This window comes from Heterodontus francisci, chromosome 5 (genome assembly GCF_036365525.1).
Source record: "Heterodontus francisci isolate sHetFra1 chromosome 5, sHetFra1.hap1, whole genome shotgun sequence".
Classification (NCBI taxonomy): domain Eukaryota; kingdom Metazoa; phylum Chordata; class Chondrichthyes; order Heterodontiformes; family Heterodontidae; genus Heterodontus; species Heterodontus francisci.
In genome coordinates this window covers 79,416,446-79,431,341 of record NC_090375.1, presented here as the reverse complement: position 1 = coordinate 79,431,341, position 14,896 = coordinate 79,416,446, and the positions used below count along the sequence as shown (strand labels likewise).

The window sequence follows — 14,896 nt, the reverse complement described above, 5'->3', positions numbered from 1 at the left end:
AGCCGGAAGTGAGCGCTTTCAGTCCTGAGCGCATGCCCCGCCCACCTGGCAGATTGACAGCTGTGGCCGGAAGTGAGATCGCTGTCAGTCTCGAGCTGCTGCGCCTGCCTGCTCTGCTTTTCTGTGCGAATCGAGGCAGTGGACGTTCGTTATGAACAAACTTTCCAACTTCCTCAAGGCCGGATCGAGCTCGGGCTCGTCCTCGGTTCGCTCCAGGAAACAGGGCCCTAGCCCACAGGAGGCCCTCCATAAGCTCCGGGAGACCGAGGAGATGTTGACCAAGAAACAGGAATTCCTGGAGAACAGGATTCAGAGAGAGCTGGAGACCGCCCGGAGAAGCGGCACTAAGAACAAGAGAGGTAGGAACTCAGCCAACAGTGTACAGCACCGGGGCAGGAACACACCTCCCCCTCACCAGACTGTACAGCACCGGGGCAGGAACACACCTACCCCTCACCAGACTGTACAGCACCGGGGCAGGAACACACCTACCCCTCACCAGACTGTACAGCACCGGGGCAGGAACACACCACCCCCTTACCAGACTGTACAGCACCGGGGCAGGAACACACCTACCCCTCACCCCATAGTATACACGACACCAGGACAGGAACACACCTACAGCTTAACCCCCCCCCCCCCCCCCCCCACCCCCCGAGTATACACTACACCAGGACAGGAACACACCTACAGCTTAACCCCCCCCCCCCCCACCCGAGTATACACTACACCAGGACAGGAACACACCTCCCCCTCACCAGACTGTACAGCACCGGGGCAGGAACACACCACCCCCTCACCAGACTGTACAGCACCCGGACAGGAAGACACCTCCCCCTCACCCCATAGTATACACTACACCAGGACAGGAACACACCTACAGCTTAACCCCCACCCGAGTATACACTACACTGGGGCAGGAGCACACCACCCCCTCACCAGACTGTACAGCACCGGGGCAGGAACACACCTCCCCCTCACCCGACTGTCATCACCCAGACAGGAAGACACCTCCCCCTCACCCGACTGTACATCACCCAGACAGGAACACAGCTCCCCCTCACCCGGCTGTACATCACCCGGACAGGAACATACCTCCCCCTCAGCCCATTGTACATCACCCTGACAGGAACACAGCTCCCCCTCACCCGACTGTACATCACCCGGACAGGAACATACCTCCCCCTCACCCGAAAGTACATCACCCTGACAGGAACACACTTCCCCTTCATCCAACTGCACATCACCCGGACAGGAACACACCTCCCCCTCACCCGACTGTACATCTCACGGACAGGAACACACCTCCCTCTCACCCGACTGTACATCAGCCAGACAGGAACACACCTCCCTATCACCCGACTGTACATCACCCGGACAGGAACTCGCCTGCCCCTCACCCGACTGTACATCACCCGGACAGGAACACACCTACCCCCAACCCGACTGTACATCACCCGGACCGGAGCACACCTCCCTCTCACCCGACTGTACATCACTCGGACAGGAACACACCTCCCCCTCACCCGGCTGTCATCACCCGGACAGGAACACTTCTCCCCCTCACCCGACTGTACATCACCCGGACAGGAACACACCTCCCCCTCACCCGACTGTACATCTCACGGACAGGAACACACCTCCCTCTCACCCGACTGTACATCACCCAGACAGGAACTCACCTCCCCCTCACCCAACTGTACATCAGCCGGTCAGGAACACACCTCCCCCTCACCCGACTGTTCGTCACCCGGACAGGAACACACCTCCCCCTCACCCAACTGTACATCACCGGGACAGGAACACACCTCCCCCTTACCCGACTGTACATCACCCGGACAGGAACTCGCCTGCCCCTCACCCGACTGTACATTACCCGGACAGGAACACACCTACCCCTAACCGACTGATGTACACTATACTCAGACAATAACACACCTAACCCTCACCCCCTGAATATCCACTACACCGGGACAGGAACACACCTATCACTCACTTCTGAGTATACACTACACCTGGACAATAACACACCTACCCCTCATCCCCAAGTATACACTACACCAGGATAGGAACACACCTACCCCTCACCCCCGAGTATACACTGCACCAGGACAGGAACACACCTACCCCTCGCCCCCTCAGTATGCACTACACTGGGGCAGGAACACACCTCCCTCTCATCCGACTGTACATTACACCCGGACAGGAACACACCTACCCCTCACTCACGAGTGTACACTGCACCGGGACAGGAACACACCTACCCCTCGCCCCCTCAGTATGCACTACACCAGGACAGGAACACACCTACCCCTCACCCCCTGAATGTACACTAAACCAGGACAGGAACACACCTACCCCTCACCCCCTGACTACACACTACACCGGGACAGGACCACACCTACCCCTCACCCATCCAGTATACACTACACCGGGACAGGAACACACCTACTCCTCACCCATCCAGTATACACTGCACTGGGACAGGAACACACCTACCTCTCACCCCCAGAGTATACACTAAACCAGGACAGGAACACACCTACCCCTCACCCCCTGAATGTACACTAAACTGGTACAGGAACACACCTACCCCTCACCCCCCAAAGTATACACTACACCGGGACAGGACCACACCTACTTCTCACCCACCGAGTATACACTACACCGGGGCAGGAACACACCGACACCTCAACCACGAGTGTGCACTACACTGGGACAGGAACACACCTACCACTCACCTGCTGAGTATACACTGCACCAGGGTAAGAACACACCTACCCCTCACCTCCGTGTATACACCACACCGCAAAAGGAACACACCTACCCATCCCCCCCATGTATACACTACACCGGGACAGGAACACACCTACCCCTCACACCCCGAGTACACTGTGACAGGAACATACCAGCCCCTCACCCATGAGTATACACTACATCGGGGCAGGAAGTCGCCTAGCCTTCACCCCGAGTACACTGGAAGACAAACTACCCCGTCGCCCCTGTGTATATACTGTACCAAGAAAAGCATAACTAACCCATCCATGGGAATATATGTTTGCATGAAAGCTCAATCCAACTAATTCTACATACCACAGTCATGCTCCCACTAGCAAAACCAATATACCAGAAAAGAATAAATTTAGCAGAGAGAACTAAGTGAAAGAGATGCAAACAACAAGTTTATATGCCAGGGATATTAAACTAATAATAATAAGATTGTCTGGTAAGCCACAGCAAACAAGATGAATTGGCCACCTTTCCAAAACTGTACTTTCCATTATTACAGTCTGATTGAATTGATCTGGACAGACTTGGGATGTATCAGGTACATTAAAGGCTAAATAATGGAAATGGTCATAGAGACATGTTTAAAATATATCTTTAATACAAAACATAGCAATAAAGATTAGCATCAAGAAAAGGAGAATGTCAAGATAATTGAACAACTGCAAAAATTAGAGTAATAAAAATTGGGTCACGAATACAAAATTGTGGGGGTGGCCGAGAGTCGAGAATGGAAATGGGGGGAAAAAGCATGCTGGAGACAAAAAGAAATGTTATAGAATGACAGCAGTACAATGTGATTCCCTAATTATGCTCACTTCACAGAGGGAGAAAATTCAGCCCAAGTTATTGTAGGGTTGCTGTTTTGTGTTCCTAGACGCAGACTTAGAAGTTGCATTGTCAAAGGCTTAGGAGCAGGTCTGCCTGCCTTCCTTTACAGTTCCAAGTGTTGTGTGGCACGCTACGATCTATATCGGAAGTAAAAGTGGAATATAAATATTTCATACACTCGTACTACATTGATTTTACTCACTTTTTTTTTGCAAGAGTATAAACTTGAGGCACTGGAGTTAATTTAGCAATGGTTATTATGAATGTATCTGTGGTGCGAGTTTATAAAGGGTGTGTATACGTAAGTATGGAAGATGCACCACTGAGGTATAGCACACCTAATGATTAGCAAGCATTCTAATTGCAAGTGAGTCTGTCATCACACGTGATCATATTTTCCAATTACTAGCTATCTTGGGTATATTATTTGCTATCCACAGTAAATTGAACTACTCTGTGTCTTCACGAAGGAAGATACAGAATATCTCTCAGAAATACTATGGAACCAAGGGACTTATAAATATGAGGAACTGAAGGAACTGAAAGAAATTAGTATCAATAAAGAGGTAGGAGTAGTCAATAAATTAGTGGATTCTTTGGCCTCCTTGTCTCGAGAGACAATGGGTAAGCGCTTAGAGGTGGTCAGTGGTTTGTGGAGCAGCGCCTGGAGTAGCTATAAAGGCCAATTCTAGAGTGACAGACTCTTCCGCAGGCGCTGCAGGTAAAGTTGGTTGTCGGGGCTGTTACACAGTTGGCACTCTGCTTGCACTGCTCTCTTTTCCTGCCAAGTTCTGAGTCTCTTTGCCTCACCTCTCTTTAGTCCTGCCTTTATAGCTGTCCGCCAGCTCTGGCGATTGCTGGCAACTGGCTCCTACGACTTGTGGTCAATGTCACAAGACTTAATGTCGCGTTTACAAACGTCTTTAAAGTGGAGACATGGACGGCCGGTGGGTCTGATACCAGTGACGAGCTCGCTGTACAATATGGGGATCCTGCCATCTTCCATGCGGCTCACATGGCCAAGCCATCTCAAGTGCCGCTGGGCGTACATGCTGGGAATGTTGGCTGCCTCGAGGACTTCTGTGTTGGAGATACGGTCCTGCCACCTGATGCCAAGGATTCTCCAGAGACAGCGAAGATGGAATGCATTGAGACATAACTCTTGGCTGACATACGTAGTCCAGGCCTCGTTGCCATAGAGCAAGGTATTGAGGACACAGACTTGAAACACTCGGACTTTTGTGTTCCGTGTCAGTGTGCTATTTTCCCACATCCTCTTGGCCAGTGTGGACATAGCAGCAGATGCCTTTCCCATGCGCTTGTTGATTTCTGCAATGAGAGACAGGTTGCTGGTAATGGTTGAGCCCAGGTAGGTGAACTGTTGAACCACTTCCAGATATTGGAATATAGCCGATATGGATGGATGGAGCATATCTGACGTACTGTCCCATGATGTTCATTTTCTTGAAACTGATGGTTAGGCCAAATTTGTTACAGGCAGCCGCAAGCCTGTCGATGAGTCTCTGCAGACCCTCTTCCGTGTGGGATGTTAATACACATCATCAGCAAAAAGGAGTTCCCTGATGAGGACTTTCCGTAGTTTGGTCTTCGCTCTTAGATGGGCAAGGTTGAACAACCTGCCATCTGATCTTGTGTGGAGGAAAATTCCTTCTTCTGAAGACTTAAACGCACAAGAGAGCAGCAGGGAGAAGAAAATCCCAAACAGCGTGGGTGTGAGAACACAGCCCTGTTTCACAACACTCAGGATGGGAAAGGAATCTGATGATGCACCGTTATGCTGAATTGTGCCTTTCATATTGTCATGGAATGAGGTGATGATGCTTAGTAGCTTTGGTGGACATCCGATCTTTGCTAGTAGTCTGAAGAGACCACATCTGCTGACGAGTTCAAAGGCTTTGGTGAGATCTATGAAGGCAACGTAGAGGGGCATCTGTTGTTAGTGGCATTTCTCCAGTAGCTGGCGAAGGGAGAACAGTAAATCAATAGTGGATCTCTCTGCTCAAATGCCGCACTGTGTCTCAGGGTAGACACGCTCAGCCAGCTTCTGGAATCTGTTTAAAATGACTCGAGCAAAGGCTTTCCCCACTGTGCTGAGCAGGGAGATTCCACGGTAGTTGTTGCAGTCACTGCGGTCACCCTCGTTCTTATAGAGGGTGATGATACTGGCATCGCGCATGTCCTGTGGTACTGTTCCCTCATCCCAGCACAGGCAAAGCAGGTTATGAAGTGCTGAGAGTATAGCAGGCTTGGCACACTTGATTATTTCAGGGGTAATGCCATCCTTCCAGGGGCTTTTCCACTGGCTAGAGAATCGATGGCATTACTGAGCTCTGATTTTTTTGGCTGTTCGTCCAGCTCGTCCATGACTGGCAGAGACTGGTCTGCATTGAGGGTAGTATCATTGACATCATTTTCCCTGGAGTACAGTTCTAAATAGTGCTCCACCCAGCGGTCCATTTGCTCACTTGGGTCAGTGATCGTTTCCCCTGATTTAGACTTGAGGGGGCGATCTTCTTGATGGTTGGCCCAAAAGCGCTTTTAATGCCGTCATACAGTCCTCTGATGTTTCCGGTCTCAGGGACCAGCTGAAAACGACTGCATAAGTGTTGCCAGTAGTCATTTGCACAGCGCCTGGCTGTTCTTTGTGTGGTGCTTCTGGCGGCTTTAAGTGCTAAGGATGTTAACTTGCTGGGGGCTTTCTTGTAGTTCAGCAATGCAGTGTGCTTGGCAGCTATGACTGGTTCCATCTCTTCTAAGTGAGATTGAACTCAGCCTGCATTCTGCTTCTCACGTTTGCCAAAGGTGGCCATAGAAACAGAGAAAATAGGAGCAGGAGTAGGCCATTCGGCCCTTCAAGCCTACTCCGCCATTCATTATGATCATGGCTGATCATCCAACTCAATAACCTGTTCCCGCTTTCGCCCCATCCCTTTGATCCCTTTAGACCCAAGAGCTGTATCTAACTCCTTCTTGAAAACATACAATGTTTTGGCCTCAACTGCTTTCAGTGGTAGCAAATTCCACAGGCTCACCGCTCTCTGGAGAAGAAATTTTCCTCATCTCAGTCCTGAAAGGTTTACCCGGTATCCTTAGACTATGACCCCTGGTTCTGGACTCCCCCACCATCAGGAACATCCTTCTTGCATCTATCCTGTCAAGTCCTGTTAGAATTTTATAGGTTTCTGTGAGATCCCCCCACACTCTTCTGAACTCCAGTGAATATAATCCTAACCGACTCAATCTCTCCTCATACGTCAGTCCCGCCATCCCAGGAATCAGTCTGGTAAACCTTCGCTACACTCCCTCTATAGCAAGAACATCCTTCCTCAGATAAGGAGACCAAAACTGCACACAATATTCCAGGTGTGGCCTCACCAAGGCCCTGTATAATTGCAGCAAGATATCCTGTACTCGAATCCTCTCACTATGAAGGCCAACATACCATTTGCCTTTTTTATCGCCTGTTGCACCTGCATGCTTACCTTCAGCGACTGGTGTACGAGAACACCCAAGTCTCGTTGAATATTCCCCTCTCTCAGTTTATAGCCGTTCAGATAATAATCTGCCTTCCTGTTTTTGCTACCAAAGTGGACAACCTCACATTTATCCTTATTATACTGCATCTGCCATGCATTAGCCCACTCACTCAACTTATCCAAATCACCCTGAAGCCTCTCTGCATCCCCCTCACAACTCACCATCCCACCCAATTTTGTGTCATCTGCTAATTTGGAGATTTTACATTTAGTTCCCTCATCTAAATCATTAATATATATTGTGAATAACTGGGGTCCTTGCACCGATCCCTGCGGTACCCCACTCGTCATTTCCTGCCATTCGGAAAAAGACCCATTTATCTCTACTCTTGTCTGCCAACCAATTTCCTATCTATCACAATACACTACCCCCAATCCCATGCGCTTTAATTTTACACGTTAATTTCTTATGTGAGACTTTGTCGAAAGCCTTCTGAAAGTCCAAATAAACCACATCCACTGGCTCCCCCTCATCAACTCTACTAGTTACATCCTCGAAGAATTCTAGTGGATTTGTCAAGCATGATTTCCCTTTTGTAAATCCATGCTGACTCTGTCCGATTCAACTACTGTTCTCCAAATGCTCTGCTATAAAATCTTTGATAATGGACTCTAGAATTTTCCCCACTACCGACGTCAGGCTGACTGGTCTATAATTCCCTGTTTTCTCTCTACCTCCCTTTTTAAATAGAGGGGTTACATTAGCTACCCTCCAATCTGTAGGAACTGTTCCAGAGTCTCTAGAATCTTGGAAGATGACCACCAATGCATCCATTATTTCTAGGGCCACTTCCTTAAGTTCGCTGGGATGTAGATTATCAGGCCCTGGGGATTTATCGGCCTTCAATCCCATCAATTTCCCCAACACCATTTCTCTACTAATACTGATTTGCTTCAGTTCCTCTCTCTCACTAAGCCCTGTGTTCCCCAACATTTCTGGTATGATATTTGTGTCCTCCTTTGTGAAGACAGAACCAAAGTATGCATTTAGTTGGTCAGCCATTTCTTTGTTCCCTGTAATAAATTCCCCTGTTTCTGACTGTAAGGGACCTACATTTGTCTTCACCAATCTTTTTCTCCTCGCATACCTGTAGAAACTTTTACAGTCAGTTTTTATGTTCCCCGCAAGCTTACTCTCCTACTCTAGTTTCCCCTTCTTAATCAATCCCTTGGTCCTCCTTTGTTGAATTCTAAACTGCTCCCAATCCTCAGGTCTGTTGTTTTTTCTGGCGAATTTGTATACCTCCTTCTTGGATCTAATGCTATCTCTAATTTCCCTTGTAAGCCATGGTTTGGCTACCTTTCCCGTTTAACTTTTGCGCCTGACAGAAATAAACAATTGTTGCAGTTTATCCATGCGCTCTTTGAATGTTTGCTATTGCCTATCCACCGTCATCCCTTTAAGTAAAGTTTCCAATCCATCATGGCCAACTCGCGCCTCATACCTTCGTAGTTTCCTTTATTAAGATTCAGGACCGTAGCCTCAGAATCAACTACGTCACTTTCCATCTTGATTAAGAATTCTATCATATTATGGTTGCTCATCTCCAAGGGGTCTCACACAACTATAATGTCAATTATTCCTCTCTCATTACACAATACCCAGTCCAGGATGGCCTGTTCCCTCGTTGGTTTCTCAACGTATTGGTTCAGAAAACCATCCCGTATACACTCCATGAATTCCTCCTCTACGGTATTGCGACTAATTTGATTTGCCTAATCTATATGCAGATTAATGTCACCCATAATTACAGATGTTCCTTTCTCACATGCGTCTCTAATTTCCTGTTTAATGCCATTCCCAACATCACCACTACATTTTGGGGGTCTATATACAACCCCTGCTAACACTTTTTGCCCCTTAGTGTTTCGCAGCTCTACCCATACAGATTCTACATCATCAGAGCTAATATCCTTCCTCACTATTGCGTTAATTTCTTCTTTAACCAGCAATGCAACTCCACTGCCTTTTACTTTTTGTCTGTCCTTCCTAAATACTGAATACCCCTGGATGTTCATTTCCCATCCCTGGTCACCCTGCAGCCATGTCTCCGTAATCCCGACTATATCATATCCGATTACATCTATTTGCACAATCAATTCATCCACTTTATTGCGAATGCTCCGTGCATTAAGGCACAAAGCCTTAAGGCTTGTCTTTTTAACTTTACTTGTCCCCTTCCCACTATTTTTCACTGTGGCCCTGTTTGATTCTGGCCCTTGATTTTTCTGCCTATCACTTTTCTTATTCCCCTTACTGTCATTTGTTCTTGTCTTTGATCCCTCCTCCTCTGACTCCTTGCAAAGGTTCCCATCCCCCTGCCATTTTAGTTTAAACCCTCCCCAACCACTCTCGCAAATGTTCCCCCTAGGAGCTCAGTCCCGGTCCTGCCCAGGTGTAACCCGTCCAGTTTGTACTGGTCCCACCTACTCCAGAACCGGTCCCAGTGTCCCAGGAATGTAAAAGCATCCCCCTCACACCATCTCTTCAGCCACGTATTCATCCGATATATCCTCCTATTTCTACTCTGACAGCACGTGGCACTGGTAGTAATCCTGAGATCACTACCTTTGAGGTCCTACTTTTCAACTTACTTCCTAACTCCCTATATTCTGCTTTTAGGACCTCATCCTTTTTTTTTCCTAAGTCATTTGTACCAATGTGTACTACGGCCACTGGCTGTTCACCCTCCCCCTTCAGAATGTCCTGTAACCGCTCTGAGACATCCTTGATCCTAGCACCAGGGAGGCAACATACCATCCTGGAGTCTCGTTTGCGGCCACAGAAACGCCTATCTGTTCCCCTTACAATTAATCCCCTATAACTATTGCATTCCCACACTTTTAACTCTTCCCCTGTGCAGCAGAGCCAACCGTGGTGCAACGAATTGGGCTGTTGCTGCTTTCCCCTGAGAGGCCATTCCCCCCAACAGTATCCAAAGCAGTATATCTGTTTTGCAGGGGAATAGCCACAGGAGATTCCTGCACTGACTGCCTCACCCTCTTGCTCTGCCTGTTGGTCTCCCATTCCCTCCCTGCTTGTGGAATCTGAGCCTGCAGTGTGACCACCTCTCTATGCATGCTATCCACGGTGCTGTCCACCTCATGGATGCTCCACAGTGTCCCCAGCCGCCGCTCCAGTTCTGAAACCCGGGCTTCCAGGAGCTGCAGCTGGAGACACTGCCTGCACACATGCTGGTCCCAGGCACTGGAATTGTTCCCAGCTTCCCACATAGAGCACAAGGAGCACACCACAGCTTTGAGCTCTCATGCCTTGACTTAACCCTTTAAATGAAACTTTTTGGAAGATGCTTAATATCAATATTATCAATAACTCTAGGGCCCTTCTTCCCTGGTCCTCGTTACTAAAAAACACTACTTACTATATATGAAAATAAACTGTAGGCCTTTCTTATCTTAGTTACTAAGCCAGCTTTTTAGAGAAATTCCCTAACAGCAGTTACTCACCAACCAATCACCTTGCAGCTTTCCTGTGATGTCACTGTTGATTTTTTTCAAACACTCCAGTGTGCCTGGACTGTGTCTATGTTTAATATCTCCTCGGTTGGTGAATCTCCCCGCAGGTCCGCTCGGCTCCCGGAAGGTATGTTACCAGGCTGTGATCCTCGGCCTCTATTTATCCTCTCCGCAGTCGGTGATTCATAGCTGAGTCTTCGATGGCGTCTCTGATGTGGGCCCACTTGGTCTCTGCATCCCCTGCAGGAGTGTTTTGAAGGGCTTTTACAAGCGAATTGAGAAACTTCTGTGACAGCTGTGGGTAAAAAATTCTGGTAGTGTTGATGCGTGGGTGGCATTAATTGAATTGAAAGTTGATAAAACCCCTGGACCAGATGAACTACATCCCAGAGTATTGAAGGAGGTGGCTATAGAGATAGTGGATGCATTGGTGGTTACCTTTCAAAATTCTGTAGATTCTGGAAGGGTTCCAGCTGATTGGAAAGTAGCAAATGTAACCCCAATATTTAACAAGTGAGCGAGAGAGAAAAAGGAGAACTGCAGACCTGCCAGTTTGACATCAGTAATAGGGAAAATGTTAGACTCTATTATAAAGGATGTGATAACTGGACACTTGAAAAATAAGGATTTGATTGGGGAGATTCACATGGATTTATGAAAGGGAAATCATGTTTGACAAACTTGTTGGGGTTTTTCAGGATGTTACTTGTAGCATAGGTAAAAGAGAACCTGTGGATGTGCTGTATTTGGCTTTTCAGAAGGCTTTTGATAAGGTTCCACACAGGAGGTGAGTAAACAAAATTGGACCACATGGGATTGGGGGTAATATACTGCAATGGATTGAGAATTGGTTAACAGGCAGAAAGCAGAGAGTAGGAATAAATGGGTCATTCTCAGAATGGCAGGCTGTTACTAGTGGGGTACTGCAAGGATCAGTGCTTGGGTCCCAGCTATTCACAATGATTTGGATGTGGGGACCAAATGTAATATTTCCAAATTTGCCGATGACACAAAACTAGGTGGGGATGTAAGTTTTGAGGAGGACACAAGGAGGCTTCAAGGGGATTTGAACAGGCTAAGTGAATGGACGAGAACATGGCGGATGGAATATAATGTGTGAAGTGATCCACTTTGGTAGAAAAAACAAAGGGTATTTCTGAAAAGGTGAGAGGTGGGAAGTGTTGATGCCCAAAGGGGCCTGGGTGTCCTTGTTCATGAGTCACTAAAAGCGAGCATGCAGGTGTAGCAAGCAATTAGGATAGCAAATGGTATTTTGCCTTTCATTTCAAGAGGATTTGAGTACAGGAGTAAAGATGTCTTGCTGCAATTGTATAGAGCCTTGGAGAGACCGCACCTGGAATATTGGGTACAATTTTGGTCCCATCATCTAAGGAAGAATATACTTGCCATAGAAGGAGTGCAATGGAGGTTCACCAGACAAATCCCTGGGATGGTGGAATTGTCTTATGAGGGGAGATTTCAGAAACTGGGTCTGTATTCTCTAGAGTTTTGAAGAATGAGAGGTGATCTCATTGAAACTTACAAAATTCTTACAGGGCATGACAGGGTAGATGTGGATAGGATGTTTCCCCTGGCTGGTGAGTCTGGAACCAGGGGACACAGTCTCAGAATAAGGGGCAGGCCATTTAAGACTGAGGTAGTGACTTTGGAATTCTCTCCCCCAGAAGGCTGTGGAAGCTCAATCATTGAGCATGTTCAAGACAGAAATAGATAGATTTCTGGATACTAATGACATCAAGAGATATGGGGATAGTGGGGAAAAATGGCGTAGAGGTAGATGATCAGCCATGATCTGTTTGAATGGCAGAGCAGGCTCAATGGGCTGAATAGCCTCCTCTTGCTCCTATTTCCTATGTTCCTATGTTGCTACATACCTTCATTCAGCAGTGATGTATGAAAACAAAATGGGTAAGTATAGAGTTCTAGGACAAGGCAGCCAGCAACTGTTTACTCTTAATACAGTTTTATATTTAAAGAGGTTCATGTATTTGTAGCAGAAAATATTGGGATCAGAAAAGACCATGCATTCATTTAATTTGTGTTCCTACTGTCCTAACAGTTGCAACAGATGATGTGATTCTCTTCAGGATATGTGTCCAGTTCAATTCTGAAGAGATGTGCTACTGCCCTTACAGTCTCTTTTAGCAAGATATATCGAAAATTAGTCAGTGAAAGTAATGCTTTATGTTTTGCCTGAATCAGCTTATACTTGTTCTGTTCTTGTTTTACCTGTGGCAAATCAAATTCTCCCAACTGTCCTCTATATCCCTCAGCTTTACTAATTTTAATATATCAATATCCTCATCGATCTCTTCATCTCCAACGTGGAGTCCCATTTTTGTGCATCTACCATGTACATTTTATTTTCTAGTCCACTAATTGTTTAAGTAACTCTGCACTTTTTCTGCAAATACATCCTCTCTGAATTGAGGGTTGCTGGAGCCTGACCAACTAAGTGGCAGGATAATCTCCTTTGATCTGTTCCCGTATTTGTACAACCTAACATCAGTTTAATTTCTTGATAGCAGCCAGATGTTAGCTTGATGTCTTGTGGGATTTATGTATAAATTTCCTGATTCATCCTAATCCTATAATTGCATTTCTTAGTTTTGTATCTTTAACTGCACAACTTCACATTTATATTAAGATTATAAACTGCATCTGCTAATTGTTTGCTGTCCTCCCAGGTTTACGTTCCTTATGTAACTTGCCCCCATTTCCCACTGTATTAAGAAGGGGGAAAGAAAGGAACTTCTATTTATAAACTGTCTTTCACTTCCTCAGAACTCCCAAAGCACTTCAATGAAGTACTTTTGAAGTGTAGTCAATGGCATAATGTAGGGAAACATGGCAGCCAATATGCACCCAGCAAAGTCTCTCAAACACCAAGGAGATAGATAACAACACAATCTGCATAAGTAAGGGTGGAAATTGCAGCGACTCTGCCCACAGTCTTCCAATTCTCCTTGGTTATGGTGATGGTACAATAGGATTAGAGGAATGCAAATGTTAAACCTGCTCAGAAAAAGAGAGTGGGATAAACCCAGCAACTACAGGTCAGTCAGCCTAATGTTGGTGGTGGAAAAACTTTGAAACAATAATCCAGGGCAAAATTACTTGGTATTTAGAGAAGTATGGGCTAATAAATGGAAGCCAGTATGGATTTGTTGAAGGTGAATTGTGTTTGACTAACTTGATTTGAGTTCTTTGATGAAGTAATAGTTGAAGAGGATAACGTGGTTGATGTTGTCCATGGACTTCCAGAAGACATTTGACAAAGTACCATGTAATAGACTTGTTAACAAAATTAAAGACCATTGGATTAAAAGGACACTGGCAACAAAATTGGCTGAGGGACAGAGAAGTGATGAATAGTTGTTTTACAGACTGGATGGAAGGCTACAATGGTGTCCCCTAGGGATTCTTAGTGGGACCACTGCTCTTTTTGATGACCTGGTCTTGGGCATAGAGACCTCAATTTCAAAATTTGCAGATGGTACAACACCCGGAAATGTAATAAACAATGAGGAGGATAGCAACAGACTTTAGGTGGACAGAGACTGGTTGGTGAAATGGGCAGAAACGTGGCAGATGAAATGCAATGCAGAGAAGTCTGAAGTGATACAATTTGGTAGGAAGAATGAGGAAAGGCAATATGAACTAAATGGTACAATTTTAAAGAGGTGCAGAGACAGAGAGATGTGGGAGTATATGTAAACAAATCTTTGAAGGTGGCAGGACAAATTGAGAAGGCTGCTAAAGCATGTGGGATCCTGGCTTTATGAATAGAGGGATAGAGTATAAAAGCAAAGAAGCCATGCTATACCTTTTATAAACCACTGGTTAGGCCTCAGCTGGAGTATTGTGTTCAATTCTGGGCACTGCACTTTAATAAGGACTTCAAAACCTTGGAGAGGGTGCAGAAGAGATTTCCTGGAATAGTACCAGGGATGAGGGACTTCAGTTATGTGGAGAGACTGGAGACACTGGATTGTTCTCCCTAGAGCATAAAAGGTGAAGAGGTGATTTGATTGATAGTGGTGTTGAAAATCATTCATGGTTTTGATAGAGTAAATAAAGGGAAGCTATTTCCAGTAGGATCAGTAATCTGAGGACGCAGATTTAAGGTAATTGTCAAAAGAAGCATAGACGATGTGAGAAAACGCTTTTTTACAGAGCAGGTTACTGTGATCTGGAAGGGTGGTGGAAGCAGATTCAACAAT

General features: G+C 46.4%; 1 protein-coding gene across 1 annotated transcript in view; it reads left to right on the top strand.

Moving 5' to 3' along the window:
* Positions 1–71: 71 nt before the first annotated feature.
* Positions 72–14,896, top strand: part of LOC137369929 (charged multivesicular body protein 4c-like) — a 64,975-nt gene continuing 50,150 nt past the window's right edge. Inside the window, exon 1 of the mRNA XM_068031676.1 lies at positions 72–359. Within this exon, the coding sequence (XP_067887777.1) occupies positions 152–359 (208 nt within the window). The 5' untranslated portion in view covers positions 72–151. The remainder of the gene's footprint in view (positions 360–14,896) is intronic.